The sequence below is a fragment of the Mizuhopecten yessoensis genome, unplaced genomic scaffold (assembly GCF_002113885.1).
Source record: "Mizuhopecten yessoensis strain PY_sf001 unplaced genomic scaffold, ASM211388v2 scaffold11019, whole genome shotgun sequence".
NCBI classification, from domain to species: Eukaryota; Metazoa; Mollusca; class Bivalvia; order Pectinida; family Pectinidae; genus Mizuhopecten; species Mizuhopecten yessoensis.
The window spans coordinates 386479-407398 of NW_018408838.1; the positions used below are offsets into that span (position 1 = coordinate 386479).

General features: G+C 37.0%; 2 protein-coding genes across 2 annotated transcripts in view; one reads left to right on the forward strand and one right to left on the reverse strand.

Annotated features, from left to right (window-relative positions):
- Nucleotides 1-1567: 1567 nt before the first annotated feature.
- On the reverse strand, nt 1568-17956 carry LOC110464670 (L-xylulose reductase-like). Its single transcript, XM_021520008.1, has 7 exons — nt 17832-17956; nt 12932-13029; nt 12017-12171; nt 11046-11088; nt 7413-7577; nt 3964-4081; nt 1568-2476 (listed from the first exon to the last, which is right to left on the reverse strand). Exons 1-7 carry the CDS (start codon nt 17881-17883, stop codon nt 2373-2375), a joined length of 735 nt encoding a protein of 244 aa, XP_021375683.1. The 5' UTR covers nt 17884-17956; the 3' UTR covers nt 1568-2372.
- A 101-nt stretch (nt 17957-18057) lies between these two features.
- LOC110464672 overlaps nt 18058-20920 on the forward strand; it is a 10614-nt gene continuing 7751 nt past the window's right edge. The window contains exon 1 of the mRNA XM_021520009.1: nt 18058-18200. The gene's annotated coding sequence lies outside the window, so the exon portion shown is untranslated. The remainder of the gene's footprint in view (nt 18201-20920) is intronic.

Sequence of the window (20920 nt, forward strand, 5' to 3'; positions counted from 1 at the left end):
AATAAGTCTCGAGGGATGGGGCTTAGTCCCAGGGAACAATCCTAATAAGTTTGATTTTGTTAATTAAGATTACATGTACATTCTCAGCAAGCACATGTATGGTAATACGTTGGTGATATGTATTTAACTTATGACTTAAGGATGAAGTCCACAGAAATCATGAGGGTATTCATCTCTGCACGTCCAGCAACTGTATATATGGTATGTTATAGTGCATGTTGGGCTAGACCCTGTTGTGTATCCAAATCTTCATCTCAGCAATACACAAAATTGTTAAAGGGTGAGGATGGTATTGGGACCCAGGAAAAAAATCCCAAGGGCAAGAACAGATCCTATGGCCAATCTTGTTACATGTAGCATATCTGTATTTCATTTTTTGCCCATCAGTTATATATACATTATATTGTGTATATTTAAAGGATGATTATCTCAAACCTCTGACACAGGGGCTAAGTCTTAAAGGGTGAGGCCAGACCTGGGGTTCAGTTCTTATAGCATATTTGTGTTTGTCTCTGTGCTTAAACTCAAGTAGTGGGGCCTGACCCTGAACCTATTTCTGGCAGCATATGTTTAGTTGTGTCTTCATACACAGGGGCAGGCCAAAAAGCCAATTGTGTAACATATTACCTATATTATTTTTCATGCCCAGCGATTGGGTATATGGTAACAAGGTGGGAATATCAACTGCTTCGACATTGTGACTCTGGGTCTATTCTCAAGGTGTTAGGTTAGACCCAAAGGTCAATTTCATAGCACAACTTTGTCCTTTACATCAAACAAGTGTTTAACATGGTTATAGAATGGGGTTCTCAGCAATCTCCAAATTTATGATCCAGGAACTTTGTCACTAGGAGTATGGCAAGGCCCTGCAGTCAATCTTGCTAACATACATGTGTATTTGTCTTTTAATACTAAGCAAAGGTATATATTGCCTTACCATGGGGATCTCAACTGTTTCCATGGTATGACCCAAGGACTAGGTTCCTAGGGACATGGCATACCAACATAAATACATACCCCGGTATATGTTTACAGTAAAACAAGGTTTTAATAATATTGCTATATGTTTATAATGTAGAAGGTATCTTGTTAATATTAGCCCTCGCCATAGGGACTCCCATACTCCAACACTGTTAGAGGTTTTACACGGCGAAAAACTTTTGACAGGCGCCGCGTAACCTCTAACTGCCCATAGCTGATTTTCCCGATGCTGTCGATCACATTTTGAAAGTTCGGATTAAGAAAGAGTATAACGTGTTTACATTCATTTAAATGGTCAAAAGGGTCCAATAAATATTCCTTTCCATAAATCCATGATTATATGAGAAAAATTGCGTGTCAAAGACATAAATAATGAGTTTTTCCTCATTCCAAGCGAATTTGAATTTGAAGCGAAGCAGACAGCATTTGCCATGATTTTTCCGGTTAATACAAAAATGGATTACATGTAATGTTTCACAAGTGGAATACAAACAAACTCCGTATCATTTCGTTCCGTTTGAAATCCCCCTTGCTATTTTGTATTAATCCAGAAGCCATGTTTTAAATGTTGGTCAGAGATGTGTATTTTGAGTGTTCTATTCCGTAGTATACTATATATTTGTGTCTGTGACATACATATGAGATCTATATTATATAAACCGTGTGTAGACACCGTTGTCATGAGCTGTTAACCACTTATATATGTTTTTCAAGCCGATTTTGTTCCGCCCGGATTTCGGGCGGAAACTGCATCAAAGAATTAGTGCTTCGGAAATGAGAGGTCGCAGTCGGCAAAATCATATCTGATTGAAAAAAGGCCGACCAGCGGACTCTTATGTTATGGGAGTAGGGACTCCCAATGATGACTGAATCTCCTTACCCTCACCCTCTACTTCCTTCTCCTCATCAAGTCAATACTGACAATATCATCTATGTAGACCTCAACCTCAGCAGCCTATGGCTCAATTTTTTGGCACATCTTTCAATCCAGGGGGTAGACATTCCATTTATACTATTTTGTATCCCACTACTAGCATGTGTTTTAACCAAAAATGGATGATATCTTTTTCAAAGATCCAGAGAAGCAATACTACAAAATTACCAATTTTTGGCTCCGCCACTATTTTAATGTTTGTAACCAAATATTTTGAAATTCTATTCAGTGGATCAGAAGAAGTTTTTTCTGATGAACAGACGATAAAGATTGCCAATAACAGCATATCTGGTGAGCTATAAAAAAAGTCTTATTTACATCACTTGATTGAAATAAAATACATATCTTACATGGCACAATTTGGTCATTATGTTCCTTAGTTGAATAAATTCTCAATGACAGAAATCAACTTAACATTCTGATGAACAGATGAAAGTGACTACTGACAGCAGGATTTCTAGCTACAGGACAGCCCTCCTTCCAGTAACATACAAGTACCATTGACCATCGCACTCTTGTCACTCAGCAGAAACAGGGTGGCGTTCACAACATCTTCTATCTCTGGAAAAGTTAAATATGTTGCAAGTTATTATAATGATCCTACAAAACATGATTATGTTCACATTACACATCTTTTACACCTGGCAATGAAAACAAATCACAACTAAATACTATTGCACTAGTAATAAATGTATGTATATAATATTTCAGAGTCAGCCTTTAAGGTTTAGCAGATAATGAATAGTTAGCCTATAATATTTGTTTCAAATTCCTTAAGTTTAATTTTTGTATCTGCAGACATCTAAAAATGTATGAATTTTAGGTTGATATTCCTTCAAAGTAAATTATTGTTTTATTTCAATTCCATTAAAAATTCAGATTACATGAGCTAGCTAAGCTAGCTCACCCTGAAACAAAGATAAAAAACCTTTAAATTGAATTTAAGTGATACTCTCTAAAGGTAAAGAGTTAAAATCAAGTTAAAAAATATACTTTGATTATCACCATTGGCAGTATGAGCAGAAACTGCAGGTCAATCTCAAGGACTACCTATCACTGATCTCATACTTGTGATGTTGTACAGAAATTGTTAGTACCCTGGTCCACAGTATTAATATGAAAAGAATACCTTATGAAGGGATGTTACTCTAAGCCAGAACCAGAGTACCGCGGGGCGGAACAATATACGCCCGTCGAATGCCATATAGTGTTATATACTTTCTTACATTGAAATAAGATCTGCATCATTCAAAGAGTGGTTAGCCGACATGCTATAAAAATGAAGGAGAAAATCTCCAGATAAAAAAAAATCAAATACTGAAATGAACAAAGGGCAATAACTTTTGCAAAAATTGTCGAACCGAAATTCTTTAAAAGGAAACACAACAAGATATCATGATGTCAAAGAAATCTGTCGAAAAATGTAGGATGAGATCTTCGGACAAAAAATCAAATCCTGAAATGAACAAAGGGCAATAACTTTTGGAAAAATTGTTGAATCAAAATTCTTTTCAGGGAAACACAACTTCATATCACGATTATAATGTATACCAAGTTTCAAAGAGATCTATAGAAAAATGTAGGAGGAGATTGCTGGACAAAAATTAAATACTGAAATGAACAAAGGGCAATTACTTTTGAAAAAATGGTCGAATCAAAATTCTTTTAAGGGAGACACATGCAACTTCATATCATGATTATAATGTATATTAAGTTTCAAAGAGATCGGTCGAAAAATGTAGGAGGAGATTGCCGTAGTACCCATGCACTTTTGATTTATTTCATTAATTTTTATGATTGAAAATTTGAAGATGCCACATTTCAATGCTAGCAGGCACTAAAATAAATTTCTTTGGATAAATCAATATTTGACAGTTGTAGATGTATCCTGTTACATGTATATATGTAGTCTCCATCAAACCCTACCTTTAAATGAAATATTACAAAAAATCTACGCCTTTTAACAACTTGAGGTGTTGAAAACATCTGTAACAGCTAGTGGTGACAGGCCGCCAGATACAGAGTAAAGCATGTATTCCATAGCTTACCTACAAACTTGTTCAGTGGAATCCTTGCTAAGAGAGGGCCAGACTTAGCTGGATCACTCCAGGTCCCCTTACCCATTTCTGTCCACACCACAGTTGGGTTCACAGCATTCACTCTTATCTACAAAAAGAAAAATTATTGCAAAATCAATGGATTCTGTATATCTTTGAGAACAATATATCATTTTTTTCTCAGAGCTATTTTGTTTAGGGAGCATTTATTGAAACAGAAGTCAAATTACACATACATTGTGTGACTATTGTGTTCATCTCAAAATTGAAATACCAGAAGGCATGTACGAATGACATTTTAATATGGCTGTGACATCTGAAATCATATTCTGCACATCACTAAATTGAACCATCTTTGAATATCCACCCATACAATGTTCTATTAAGATTATATAGTTATGGAAAACACTCCGTTTTACGAAACGTAAATACGGAAATATATACAGCAAGTAAGTGTTCAAAACCCAATCCTTTTACACTTTGTTTGTAGGGGGTATAATACCTCAATCATAAATCCCTTTCTTCATGCACATCTACTTATGATGTACTTTCACTGTGCAAAGTTTACAAAAAAATCCAACAAATAGTTAAGGAGGATTTGTGCTTACACTGTTTCTGGAGCAGAAATTAAAGGCTCCAGGGCCACAACTCCCTGAAAAAATATTTGAATCGCAAATTCCTAAATATAAGGTACTTTCACTGTGCTATGTTATAAACAAGAGGCCCAGAGGGCCTGTATCGCTCACCTGGATACCAAAGCAATCATGGCAAAACATTCTCCAAATGAGATCAAGGGAATATGCCAGACCCCAAGGCCAATCCTTGTAGCATATCTGTATTAGATTTTTCATGCCCAGCAATTCTATGTNGTGGGGCAGACCCTGGGGTCAATTCTAATATCATGACTGCATTCTTCTTTTTATGCCCAACAATTGTATATATAGTTTTGGGGTGGGATCTAAACCATTTCGAAGTTATGACCCAGGGGTTAAATCTCCAAGGGTGGGGCAGTACCCAAGGCCATCCTGGAAGCATATGTGCAATCATCTCTTTATACTCAGCAATTGTATATACGGTTATAGGGTGGGACTCTCAACTGTTTCCAATCTGTGACTAAGAAACTAGGTCCCTAGGGGTTCGGTCAGACCCCAGGGTCTATTCTGATATCATGACTACATTCGTCTGTTTATGCCCAGCATTTGTATATATAGTTTTGGGGTGGGGATCTCAACAGTTTTAAAGTTATGCCCCAGGGACTAGGGCCATCCTGAAAGCAAATGTGTATTCTTCTCTTTATACTCAGCAATTGTATACCATGGTTATATGGTGGGGATCTCAACCATTTCCAAGTAATACATTTTTTTGGCCCTACCCCTTAGCCCGGGGGGTCAGCCCCACCATTTGTACAATTTTGAATCCCCACCACCTAGGGATGCTTCCAGTCAAATATGATTGATATCCATCTCTTAGTTCCAGAGAAGAAGTCGCTTAAAGCAATACATTGTATAGCCAAATAACCCTTTTTGGCCCCGCCACTCAGCCCCCTGGTGGGTCAGCCACACCATTTGTACAATTTTGAATCCCTGCTTCCCATGAGATCAAATAGGATTGATATCCACTTCTTAGTTCCAGAGAAAAAGTCGCTTAAAGCAATATTGCCAAATTGACCCCTTTTGGTCCCGCTCCTAAGCCCCCTGGGGGGTCAGCCTCACCATTTGTACAATTTTGAATCACCACCACGTAAGGATGCTTCCAGTCAAATATGGTCGTTATCCATCTCTCAGTTCCAGAGAAGTCGCTGAAAGCAGTATAGCCAAATTGCCCCCTTTTTGCCCCGTCCCTCAGCCCCCTGGGGGGTCAGCCCCATCATTTGTACAATTTTGAATCCCTGCCTCCCAAGAATGCTTTTGATCAAATATAATTGATATCCAGTGCACAGTTCTACAGAAGAAGTCGTTTGTAGCAATATAGCTTAATTGCCCCCTTTTGGCCGTGCCCCTCAGCCCCCTGGGGGGTCAGCCCAACCACTTGTACAATTTTGAATCTCCACCACCTAGGGATGCTTCCAGTCAAATATGGTTGATATCCATCTCTCAGTTCCAGAGAAGTCGCTGAAAGCAGTATAGCCAAATTGCCCCCTTTATGCCCCGCCCCTCAGTCCCCTGGGGGGTTAGCCCCATCAGTTGTACAATTTTGAATCCCCACCACCTAGGGATGCTTTCAGTCAAATATGGTTGATATCCACTTCTTAGTTCCAGAAAAGAAGTCGCTTAAAGCAATATAGCCAAATTGACCCCTTTTGGCCCCGCCCCTCCGCCCCCTGGGGGGGGGGGTCAGCCCCAGCATTTGTACAATTTTGAATCACCACCACCTAGGGATGCTTCCAGTCAAATTTAGTTGAATTGCAATCAGTGGTTAAGAAGAAGTTGTTTAAAGAAATTGTTGATGTACAGACAGATGTATGGACAGACGACGGACGCCAAGGTATGGCATAAGCTCACCTTGGCTAAAAATCAAATGCACGGTTAAGGAGAATTCATGCTTACAAGTTTTTGGAGTAGAAATAAAGAATACATAGTTGAACAGCAAATTCTTTTCTTCATACATTTCTTCGTAAAAAGTGCTTCAGAAGAAATGATAGTTTCAAGGGCCATAACTCCATGAAAAATAATCGAATCATTAATTCCTCTCTTCATGCACACCTTTATATAATGTTATTCCACTGTGCCAAGTTACAAAAAAATATCCAACAATCACAAACAGTTTAGAATGCGTTGCCGCTTACAAGGTTATGGATGGATTGTATAAGGTGGGTATAACGATCATCAATTCTGCTATAATACAATTTGTGAAGAGGGCTTATTTCACAATTGCATGCATTCTCATCATTGCTTTTACAGAAACTTTACCAAAGTAATAGACCCAGGCCTGTCCGCTTCTGGAGAGTACAGATTTAGACATATTTGAACATATATGTTTATGCTACCCTGCAGAGTGGATAGGTAACATGCATTGTTAATGAAAGCCTAATGAGCCAGTATAACCTGTGTTCCTTATTGTGGCCTTCAAAAAAACAATGGTAATATCTAGGTCATTTTAAACAAGAGGTCTAGAGGGCCTAAATTGTTCACCTGATTTGTAAGCAATCTAATATGGTGAATTTGTTTTTCCCAGTAATTACAAATATTTCCTATTTATGCCTCTCAATCCCCAGGGGGGACAAAATCCCTTATACAGTATAACATTTCATTTTCTCATACTAAGGATACTTTAAAATAAATGTGGTTGAAAATATGATCAACTGGTCAAGAGGAGTAAGCTTTTGAAGGTTTAGCACCCAATTCCAATTCCTTGAATCCCAAAGACACAAGTTTGCTTCAAAAGCAAAAGCCAATGGTTACTATATGTCTGCAGCAACTTTAGAAAACTAGATAAACTACCTTGTGGGGACCAAGTTCCAGACACATGACTTTGGTGATCATGTCTACAGCAGCCTTTGAAGAAGCGTAAGCCGTATGTTCTTGTAAAGCCTTTGAAGAGGCTATGCTGGACATGTTGACTATAGAGCCTGCCGTTCCCCTCTCTATCATTCCCTTTGCACAAACCTGTAGATAAAAGTTTTAATATGATTTAAATATATACATGTATCAGCAATGTACAACTTCACTAGATCCATAACTGAGGCTAGATTTTATGTCAAGCTTAGTGAAAATTGTATATATTTACAATGAATTAATAGCTTGGCTAGTAGAATTTTACAAAAAATACGAGCAGGCTAGTACTGTTAATACAAAATTGTACTTCTAAGATGTATACTGTACTTGTCTGAAGTGCTAAATCTCTTGAAAGCATCTGCCATCGATCCTGCTGATTATCCTATCTATCTACCATCATTTACTTACTTGATCAAAATTGTCTATTGTGGTATTTTTGTTTTGTTTTGTTTTATTTCACTTTTGGAAGACTTTGCATTCATTTTTATATTACCAAATTGCTAAATATCCACTCTGTTGATATGGATGAAAATAGTATCTCTACACATTTATATACATACCTTGTGTAAAAAAAAATCTTCTAACTAGGAAGATTATATATTTCTTACTGTACCAAAATATGATCTCAACTGTAATGGCAGATTCATAATGTGATGAAAACCTCTCTGTTATATATTGTTTTATTATTTATTGATATCATCTGAGCATTTTAGGATGATCATACCAATCACATGGCTACCTGTAAGAGTCTTATTGACTTGAGCTCCTATAAAAACATATATTGACTTAGTGATATGTCACTATATCATAACAGTACACTTGAAAGATATAATATAATGTCGTTCCATAGAAGTCAGATGTCTAAATGACCAAGATTTTCCAATAAACCTAAACATGGAATAAAGTGAAAGGGGTCATCTGAAACGTGTAACTACCTCCTGCAAGATCAAAAGGAGGCCCCTGTCAACAATCCACACCACAGTAATGAAGCTGTTTAATAAAACACTTATACAAGTAAGGGAAACACAGCAACTTTTGAAGACTTTGAAGATGTCAACTGGACGAGACACTGTTTTTTTTAATTGTTCATATGGAAACATGATATGACAAAGAGGATTTATGAAATGAAAAACTCAAAAAAAACATTGCAGCATGTTAGTTACGGTTGATATGTGTTTTTATCAATATGGACCTCAGAATGTCTCCTCTTTCGATATCACTAAACTAGGGTTGGAGAAACAACATTAATTCATACATATCCCACTGCATTGAGATATGGAAATAAGCAATAGTATGCCTATGGAAATAAGCAATAGTATGCCTATGGAAATAAGCAATAGAATGCCTGCTATTTAAATTACCATCTTTCAGACTGATGTGATCCATCCAAGTCAAAAGTTAACTTCTAGTATTGTTACATAATTTTATGTTACAAACTACCTGGTAATGTTAAATGTAGACATCATCAAATGAGAGCATGATGTACCCTCACCATTTAATGATGGTATACATAGCATTGAATCATTTTAGATGTCCATGCTGCATGTCCTTGACTATAAGTACTGCATAATGTTGAGTTAACAGCTCACTCTTTGTAAAGGTCATAGGCAACAGTGCTGATAAGTATTACTTTCTTCCTGAGCCAGCCAAAGGCTACAGAACTCTGGCCCAAGCACCAATTTTAGATATTCATGCTCTTTGGCCTTGCCCTTGCCCTTGCCCTCAGAGATATGGCGATTCATCAATTAAGGTTGCAGCCCCTGGGTCATGGGCAATAAAGCTGTGAAGTATGATCAAGATGCAACAAAAGTACCCAGTCAACGGGTCTAGTCAAAGGTACAGAGTTAAAGCGCAGACACCCAGTCAAAGGGTCTAGTCAAAGGATAGAGTTATAGTCCAGACACCCAGTCAAAGGGTAGAGTTATAGCCCTGACATCCAGTCAAAGGTACAGAGTTAAAGTGCAGACACCCAGTCAAAGGGTCTAGTCAAAGGTACAGAGTTAAAGCGCAGACACCCAGTCAAAGGGTCTCGTCAAAGGTAGAGTTAAAGCGCAGACACCCAGTCAAAGGGTAGAGTTATAGCCCTGACATCCAGTCAAAGGTTTCAGAGTTATAGCCCTGACATCCAGTCAAAGGGTAAAGAGTTATAAATATCCAAGACACCCAGTCAAAGGGTACAGAGTTATAGCCCTGACACCTAGTCACAGAGTTATATCCAAGAGACCCATTCAAAGGGTACAGAGTTATAGCCCTGACATCCAGTCAAAGGGTACAAAGTTATATCCCTGACATCCAGTCAAAAGGTAGAGTTTAGCCCTGACATCCAGTCAACAGGTATAATTATAGCCCAGACATCCAGTCAAAAGGTAGAGGTTAGCCCTGACATCCAGTCAAAGGGTATAATTATATCCCAGACATCCAGTCAAAGGGTTCAGAGTTATATCCAAGACACCCAGTCAAAGGGTACAGAGTTCTAGATCTTACACCTAGTCAAAGGGTACAGAGTTCTAGATCTTACACCTAGTCAAAGGGTACATAGTTATAGCCCAGACACCTAATCAAAGGGTTCAGAGTTATATCCAAGACATCCAGTCAAAGGGTTCAGAGTTATATCCAAGACATCCAGTCAAAGGGTTCAGAGTTATATCCAAGACATAAAGGGTACAGAGTTATAGCCCAGACTCCCAGTCAATGGTTACTCACTAGAGTTTATAGCCCAGACACCCAGTTATAGGGTAAAGAGTTATAGCCAAGACACCCAGTCAAAGGTTTAGAGTTATAGCACAGACACCCAGTCAAAGTGAAGAGTTATAGCCTTGACATCCAGTCAAAGGGTACAGAGTTATAGCCCAGACACCCAGCCAAAGGTTTAGAGTTATAGCGCAGACACTCAGTAAATGGGTACTCACTTGAGTTATAGCCCAGACACCCAGTCACTGGTTACTCACTAGAGTTATAGCCCAGACACCCAGTCACTGGTTACTCACTAGAGTTATAGCCCAGACACCTACAGAGTAACATGATACTTTGTATGATTTGTATATGCTCTAAATGTCTTGATTAGACATTCGAGATTTATGACTTTGGCTAAATGTGACAAATCTGTGTTTATTGGCAAATTTAATTCTGTGAAGTATGATCAAGATCCACCAAAACATAAAAAGGAACATTATTAGATGACATTCAACACACACAAGCGTTCCTGGTTTTCCCATCATTCACAGGATGAAAGAGTCTACAATGACAGCAAGTTAAAAGAAACAGGCAATGAGGGGGCCACTAGGGTACTAATTACAAAGATGGTTGTGTATTTTCCGAAATATTGCCAATAAGGTGTGTTCGGTAGGGGCTATTTAGGTAGCGGTCAAGTACAACAAAGTGGCTACAAATGTTCAGTAAAAAAAGTAACAAAATATTGTCAATGTGACAAATTTATCATCTCTGGGTTAGGAGGGGTCTTCAGGCTTAATTGGTCTTTATAAACCAGCTTATGACCAGCTATGAGCCCGTAGACCCCTCCTGACCCAGAGATAAATTATTTACATGTATGTGTATACAGTATAATTATATAGTATTTACCTGTGATACATTTACTATTGATTTCACATTGATGTCATACACACTGAAAAGAGAAACAAGTTGAAATTTATAACTATACATGTAGTAATGTTGGTATCTTATTACTAGTAATTTAAGCATAGACAACATATAGGAAAGTACACTTTAGCTAAAGTGGCAAGCATCCATGAGAATGGAGGGGGCAGAACAAATAGCAGTTTATAGGGTATAATCTTATGTTGTATGTGGGAAGGGTGTGTCCCACTGGGGAGGTGGGGTCAGGGGTCGGGGGCAAAAGTTCCTCTCATAGTGAAACGTTATTATTTGTGCTGAAAGCCATCTTGACCTTTTTTACTATTTCCATCAGACCTTAATCTGTGATGAAACTTGTTTAATTACAAATATATGGCCCTGATGTTCTTGACGAAGAGTTGCTATAATTTGGACCAAGTTGCAATCAAAGATGGCTACCATGGCCAAGACATTTTCTACTTCTTCCCAATTTCCATCAGGCTTATTTTGACAAAACAATATACAAATAAACCTCACAAGCCTAAAGTTCTAAGATCAATGGTTGCCCAGCCTTCTTTAACAAGAATAATGCCAACGTAATCCTGAACAGGTGACTTTTTGTGACGATTTTTGAGCTTTGATTTTTGAGCTAAAATGGTAAGACTTTCCTAATTTGATTTCACAAGACATTTGTTTACTTTGATATGATAAATTCAGATCAAAGGTAACAAAATGCACACATGTTTTTGTCATTTCCCTATAATAGTACAAGCTGTTGTTATATTGAACTGTTAAATAGAAATATGTAAGAAATGTTAGATGGCCACAATATAAGTAAGCAGAAACATTTCAACTTCTTTTTTAATTCAGATAACAAAAGAACCAGTTACAGGCCAGATGGACCTCTTGTCTTGTTTTCTAGCATTTACACATGTAGGTATATATACATTAATAGTTGGCTAAAACGAAGGTTCACATACTAATCAAGTTCTTCCTTCTTGACCTCCATAAACAGTGCATTCCTTCCAACTCCAGCATTATTAACAAGGAGGTCTATAGGACCAAGTTGTTCAATGACTTTCCTTGACCCATCCCAGTCTTGTAAATCAGCCAGCACTATGTGCATGCTAGGCACCTGTACAAAATAAAATAATAATTATAAAACTAATTCACAAATTTGCTAAGCAGTTTGGAAGATAGTAAATCAGCAAATCTTACACTTTGATAACAAACTTTAACTGTCAAAAGCCACCTACAATATGAAGTAATTGCATTTAAATGTAATCTTCTCAAAATTTTAAAACTTACAACTTCCTGGTACATAAAAATATCATGAGGATCGATCCCTTCTTTACTTCTTACAAAAAGTGATAACAATCTTTATAACTGTCAAAATAAAAAATGACCATCTAGCGGGCACCTTGTTCTTGATGTTCTGATAAATCTCAAAATTAAATATGTACAGTGTACAACTAAGGATCAATATAGTCATATGAAATTAGATCCCCCCCTGTAGTACATATACTTAAGAAAAGCAATAGCAATTTTCATAACTGTCAGAATTAAAGATGACCATCTATATGGTCTAGTAGTCATATTGTTCTTCTGATCAGTCTCACCACTTAAGATGTACAACTAGGAATCAAAGGACAAATTAGAAACAATGTGTGAAAGTCTAATTAAATAACACAACATATGATGATGATATGTTAATAAAATCAATACCAATTATTGAGTTTGTACCGAAAGGGACATGGCATATGATTTGATTCTGATCTAGTCATGATCAGTAAGTAAGACATAAGGATATGATGATATTAGAAATATATTTTTTTCACCCTATTCACCATATAAGGATGAAACATTCGAAGCGTGAATGAGTTGTGCTACTTCACCTCAGACTTTAAGGTGTCCAGGTCTGCTTGGGTCCTACTAAGGGCATACGTTTCTGCTCCACATTCTACCAGCTTCTTTGCAATGTCACGTCCAATGCCTGTTTTGGTAATAAAAAAAAAAAGATTTTACAGTAACACAATCATTATATATTGTATCTCCTATCAATCCTATGGTATGTTAATTTTGTGAGACAGGGGTATGTAATTCAAATAACAGATATAAGAAATTCACAATTTATGAAAAATTTACACTAATGTTTGTGATTGTACCATATTGTATGACATCATGGTTGTTTCTTACTTGGGGCTCTGAAACTGCATGATTCTCACATATAAATGTAGGGAAAATTGACTGGGTCAATCATCAGCAACCAGCTCAGCTAGCTCATTTGGTTGAGCATCCATCCATCAGTCTGCCAATGCATTTCGCCTTTCCTGATACAGTAGCTGTCTGTGATCAACCCTTGTTTCAATTACTGGCCTGGATGCATGGTTTGCATTGGAAAATTCCAACTTTGGTTGTAACTGGTGTTGTCTATAGGGGCAAAGACTTGGAATAAAAGGAGGGAGGAATAATATGGAACTGGACTGCATGCAGGTCCCTTGTTTGAATCCAAGTCTAGCCGTGTATTTTGCTGATACTATAACAAAACTAGTGCATGTGACCAACCCCTGTTTCAAATACTGGGTGAATGCACGCTTGGCAAGGAAATATCCGAACCTGGGTTGCAAATAGTTTTGTCTTCGGGGAGATTGTTCCTTTAAAAGGACATTCCCTGATTAAAAAATGGCAAGTCAGGGGCCTCAGCCAGAGCAGCTGGGAGAGAATTCCAGTGGGGGATAATTGATGGGAAGAAGCTATGCCTAAAAGTGATTTTAGAAGAAAACAGACAGCAATATTTAAAAGAGTTATTACATCAGGCGGAACATGTCAAGGCTTTCAGGTAGTTCTAGGCTGGTATGTCTTAAGAAACCATGGACAACCTTGTACATGGTTGTTAGCTGATTCTTGAGGCGTCTTGATTTCAATGAGTCCCATATGGTAAGGGCTGTATTATGTCAGATGCACTGCTGGTGATACGGTATCTGCTTGTGGTGGAACGAGTCGCTCTCCTCTGAACCATTTCCAGCTGGACAATCTGGTTATTGGTGAGCAGTACTACTCCAAGTTTGGGCAAACGAGTGTGAAATATGCACAGACCTTAACTTGGTATCGTCTATGGAAGTCTTCAGATTCCTTCTAAGGAATCCCAGAGTGCTATTTGACTTCTTACATACTCTATCAATGTGATGTGTCGATGTGTTATCTGCTGATCCACTCCAAGATAATTGCTGGTACTAGTTTTTTCAAGGAAGTGACCTTTAAGATATTCCTGTTCTTTGTAAATCTCTGGACATGACACTAGTCTCTATGGAACTCCGGGGATCAACTCCCCATTTCTTTTCCAAGTCAGCCAGTTCTTCTATGTCTTGTTGCAGTGTAATGATTTCCTCTTTTCCTTTTATTTCCCTTTAAATAATGCAGTCATCTGCAAATAATTTTACCTTAAATGTGATATGTTGTTAGGTCGTTTATGAAAAGGAGGAAAAGAAAGGTCTGAGACAGGTCCCCTAAGGTACTCTGCTGACAACTGGGTCTTTTTCTGATGTTGTTCCTTCTACCATAACCCCTAAGGATCCCCGTCCCTCCACCTAAAAATGTAATGAGGCACTGGGTTTTTTTTCTACACGCATCGCTATTACATAACCAAATCATTTCAGAACAATAACCCATACCTTGCGGTAGTTTCTTCAGATTTGTTTGGATATTATGAAATTTCAATTTTTTTTTCGATTTTGGTTTTCAATGGAACAAAATGAAACAAAATTCATTTTATTTGATGCAACAATGGTTTATTGGAAATAAAACACACAAAAAAATAACAATGTCAATATTGATGAACAAAACACAAAAAAACTGAGTAATTTTTTAACAATAATACTAAAACAAACAAAACTGCCCGTTACATAAATCAATAAAATTCTGAGTGCCAATGCAACACGTTAAGGACAACGAAAAGAAAATACAGGTGACAAAAAATAAATATCTTGCGGACTTACTTATTATACAAAAAATTATAAAGATACAAAAAAACTAAACAAATAACAACATACGATATTGTGGTATAAAAATACCACATTGTAAAAAATAACACTGTTGTAGGCCTATGTAATATAAAAAATGAACTTGAAATATAGGCCTATTGAGTATATACATGTAATAATAAATATAGAATATAATCCTGACTATTGTGATGTATAAAATACTTCCCAGGCCAAAATGTCTTTCTTGTCGGGTATTGCACAACCGTAGCCTAGTACCTCATTCCTTACAACCTTTCTGGTCCAGGTATTGAGATAACAACGCGAGTTCAACCACTCGTCTACCCTGCGACCAGGTTAAAAAGTTATTGATGTATTCGTGATCACTAGTACTGGAGGGATCCTCATCGGACGTCGATGTCAGTAAGCTTAGTAGGGGCCTCAGTAGTACTAATATTAATACCCAGCCTCCTCTGCCCCGGCCGGCCCAATATAAAAAAAAATATCGTCGTCAGATAGCTACGTTATCGCAGCTAGGGACTCAGAAGCCAGTGTTTCTTCAATGTGTGAACGAGTGTCACTATGTTTCGTCCCATAGTCGTTGTCTAGCAGTTGATATTGTACATCGTTGTTGTTATTATTGTCAGTTAATGCGTTTAGTTTACATTTAAAACGGATGATTTAAGCTTTTTTTACCCACACTTTCTTAATTGGAGATTTTCAACGCAAGGGACACAACTCTGTAGTCGAAACAAAATCTATTCAAGGGAAGATAACGACATTGTCGACATGGTAATCAGGGGCAGGTGACTCTAACACTGAAAAACGACTGTGGAAATCTTTAGTGTTTTGCTCTGGCTGGGACGGGGATCCTTAAGATGTTGCTTGCAAGCTTAAGGTTATGGCAGAGTATATATATTAGGATCATTGGTCTCATAGTTTGTCCTAGCCCTGAATCCAGTTTGCTGACGATCATTCAGGATCCTGTGTTCATCAAGGTGTTTTAAAGAATTATGTATGATATTGTCCTGCATCGAAGAATATGGCCTCTCTGGCAAGCATTGAACAGATGTAAGTTCCTCATGCCATGAGAAAACAATGATTTATACTGCCTGTTGAGGATGTTTGCTTTGTCGGATGCGATGTTTCTTTATACATTTATACACGTATACCAGCAGCACAATTTACCCCAAAAGACCGAAAAAAACCACCCCAGAACACCCCAGAACACACAAAAAAACATTAAATATACATAGATATTTATATTTCTGCTACCTGACATTATGTAACATAATAATGTTTCCCGTTATTTGGAAGGTTATAGTGACGCGAGTAATATTAACTATACGTATTTGAGTTACTTCCCTTGCAAACAAGTTTACCGTTTGCCTATTCACATTAGTTTTATCGATATTTGTTATATAAAATGGTATTTTTCTCACTCTTTCCACATTATTTGATATTGTTTGAATGTATCTCAAATGCAGATATTTGATTTAAGAAGGGCATTACATGGAACTGGAAACTTTAGGCTAGAAGGCAAAACAACATAATTTGAGGTAGACCAGGAAATTTGGAATTAAAAAAACACAAAAAGAAAAAGACGCATATTTTAGAACCTTTTTGGCCGTGTGCCGAAACCCGAAGCAAAACTGCGGCAAAAAGCTGTGTCAAAGGAAAAGACAAAAATCTGAAAGATCAAGAACAGTAAAAAAACCCACCAATAGGCCAGTTCCATGAGTGTTGGGTCACAAGTATGTACTGTACAGGTAATTTTGTGTTACGTCTTCATTTCATTTCCCCATTTCTCTTATGCTACATATTGATAGATTATTGTATTAGTGAATCACAACATGAACCGCTATCTCTTCAGATATTACCTTTTTCGCAAAAGGACATGTTGTGTCATTCATTAGTTTAATTCTATTTAATGTCATAAATTCTTCATTCCCCATTTTCCTTAGATTATTTTATAGTGTTTATGATTTTAATAATGCTGTCATCTGTAACATCGTGATGCAAGGGAGGTAACACATGTAATATACTCTCGTAATTTCGAATTGAAGGACTTGACAGTTGATGCCGAAAATTAGGTTACTTCATTATAATATCAACTGAATATTGTTTAAGTGTCGTCTGTGGTTTTTCGTGGTCTTATCTGGATGTATTTAGATGTTTTTTGGGTGTTTTGGGGGTGTTTTAAGGTCTTTCGGGTATTTTTGGGTAAATCGTAACACCCCATGTATACTGCCAGAAAGCTTTTTGTTTGGGCAGAGTATCATCTCCTTCACCTATGACTCATGGATAGTTATGACAAATAGGTATATAGAGAAGTTTGGCATACCCCACTGAATATAATCCCTTGATATGTTACTAAGGGACTTGTAGATGATACTCAGCATTTATATACCTGTACATTCTTTACGATAGTATGTGTCACATAAGTCACAGCAAATACCGGGTGTAGACCATTGCATCGCTTTAGAGCATATACCATATGGATATTTGATGTTACGGGGACCAGGGTTGGGCTCTGATGCAATTGACAAGCTTCATCTGTATAACATAAAATCGTTTGTCGACTGACTTAATGGTTCAGTGCACGTGGAATTGACACAGTATTGGATGATAAGGAATGAGAAAATGTTCTGGAAGTCTATTTTAGGCTCTCTGGTTACATAAAGCTTAATAAATGAGGTCGTGACCTACTGAGGCTCTGACCCCATTTTATATGTAGGACTAACTAACGAAAGAAAGACACACCCTTAGTGTGCTCTGAAGCTTTTGTTCTTAAATTGTAACCAAAATACCGTATTACCTTTCCCAGCACCTGTCACGAGCGCCCGTTTTCCATGAAAAGTGATTTCCATTTTGCTAAATTTAATAAGCAGAAGTCCTCAGCTGTTCGTGCAGACGAAGTAATTAAATGTGATCATTGAAATGTTTGTTTGTATCAGCGTAAATACTCGTGAATATGTAAACACCTGCTCGACGTAGATCATGCCATGGTCTCTACAGCGTTTCAAGTAGTCGTAAAGGAGGAAGCTTTACATTGACATGGATGAGCAGAAATGCCTTGACGCTGGGGCTCATTCGTCTACAACAAAACCTTGATGTATGCTATAGATGGTCTTAAAGAAAAAAAAAACGAAAACGGGCGACGGTGATAAGACAAACGCTTACCACTGTAAGTTTATCAAAATACATTCGTCATTTTTAAGTATTGCCTATTGACTTTCACATCGTTATTTTGAATTCATCACCCATGCCATGGTTAATGATCTTGCTACGTTACCAGCAGGTCCAGTACACTCTGCCGATTGAGCTATATAGATATAAAGACCTATATAGCTATATACACCTATAAATTATAGCTGTATTGAGCTATATTTTCTCAGATTTCAAATTTCATTAGATTAAAGCAAAGTCGCATAAAAGAATAAGGTTTATGGTAATGTTGACTACAAAGAGCATACAGTTTGAGATGTTTATTTTCATTTTTCATAAATGTAAAATTTCCGATTTTTTTACATCATTATTTTTTAAAAAGAATACTTATATTTAATGTCTTTTGTTATCAACCTAATGATACAATCTTCTTTTAAAAGCGATTTTGTTTCGTTTTCTTTAAAAAAAGAAAATCACTTGAAAATAGCTCAAAAGACCTATTTCAGATAGGTCAATAGAGCTATTATAGGTCTTTACAGCTATATAGCTCAATCGGCAGAGTGTACTGGACCTGACCAGCAGTACCTCGTACATTCTAGTAAGAATTTGTAACAACTAGGCATGATGCTAATCAAATTTTTAAAAAAAACTTACAACTTGTATCACTCCATTGCTTATAATGTGTTGTAGAGTAGCTATAAATAGCACACAGACAAATTCATGCTCACCTGTCATTTGCACTAGATGATCCCATTGACTACACACTGATATGGTTTGTCATTTTAGCAAAATATGAAACATCAGAAAAGGTACTTCATTGAGTTATATATTGGATAATGTTGAAAGAATGACGCCCTTTTTTGCTGCAGTTGTCTAAAAGAACTTTTATGTGTTTTTTTATTTCACTTTATTCCCCATCTCAGCACGGACTTAATCTAATTCCGTGATCTCAGTAATAAAATTGTTACTGCAAATGGGAAACTATTACCCAAATGCAGGATTATTACCCATATGCGCCGTTGTGCCCAACCTGTTGAACTTTTTAATTTTACCTGGGCAGTAATATAAGTTCAATCACTTCCTAAAACCTGCTGCATAATGACAACGGGGTGCAGTAGATGTTTCGGTACATCAAAAAGATGTTTCGGTACTTGTATTTAATTTGTTTCGGTACTTGTATTTAATTTGTTTCGGTACTTCAATAATTTTGATTATTGTTTCGGTACTTCGTTTATTAGTTAATCAATATTTTTCATTTGTTGTTTATTGTTGGTTGTTTATAATTATTGTTTAAACAATCACGCAGATCAGTCAATCTTTGTTTTCGTACATCAAACGTGATCCTGCAACATACGTGATGGTTGTTTATTTAACGTTTGCTTTTTTAACTGAGCAGCTGAGTAGATTGGAGTAGCTCCGAGTAGCTCTTTAGGAGAAACTCAACGGTGAGGGAATTCACCAACTTGTCATAAAAATGAGGGTTCCACTATCAAATTTATCAAAAACTCATCACGTCTTCGGCTATAATAGTAGCTATTGAATGACGATGTGAATTCAATTATGTTGTAATTAACTGTTTTTAAATGTATTTTTGTTTTTGTTTACCGAGTATAAATATATGCTATCCCTGTATGGAAATAAAATTATTCATCAATGTAATAATATTAACTGTTTTAGTTTTTGTATTCATGATTGAAACGAACGCCGCGTATCGATCGAAACGAAAAAAACTGATGAGAGAAAATAGATGTACATGTAAGGGTATTTCAGATACATCATGAAGCGTCATGTGTATTTTGCAATCTGTCTTTTCCAAATCATATAATGTTGAATACCAGCTCTAAATATAAAACATTAAATAACAGTACAAACTCGTTTTGCGGAACCCTCACGAAAATCTATCGTTATAAATCTCTGATTTAGATAGAGTTCCTATAGAAATTAACATATTAGATATCAAGTTTGTGCTTATATCAAATATACATGGACTGTATCTAAACAAGCAATGTTTTCCATAAGTACCGAAACGATTTTCAGAAGTACCGAAACGACCGGGTACCTAAACAACCGGGTACCTAAACAACCTGAATTCATGACAACTATGCAATCACAGACGCTTGTTTCTATCAAATGATAATAATAAGTTTTAATGTTTACGTGGTATCGTATGGTAGACATTTTGTCAGACAGGTAGATGTCTACACCAGACATCTACATGTATCTGTCAAAATGTCAAAGTCTGGAAACTCGGGCTAACTACACTAGGTAATTGTTGTAATATACATATAAACATGTTTGTGAAGTTCTATGTGACATCGGTAGTGTGTCGGATCAGTAATGTGATCATCAGGTCCCGAGTTCGCCCCACACAGGGAGAGTTTTTATTTAATTTTTTTAGGTCACCTGAGCTTTGCTCAAGTGACCTATTCTAATCGCTTTTCGTCCGTCGTCGTCCGTTGCCGTCGTGCGTAAACTTTTACATTTTCAACTTCTTCTCAAGAACCAGTGGATGGATTTTTTTCAAACTTGGTCAGAATCATCCTTGGTAGATGAGGCTTCGAAATTGTAAAATTGGGATTCCTACCCCAACCCCTGGGGCCAGGGCGGGGCCCCAAAGGGAAAATTAATCAATATTTCAAAAATCTTCTTCTCCAGACTCAGAGGTACTACAGTGATTTTCTCTATGTGGAAAGAAAGATCATCAGGGGCTTTACTTAAATTGTAAATTTCAGGACCCCC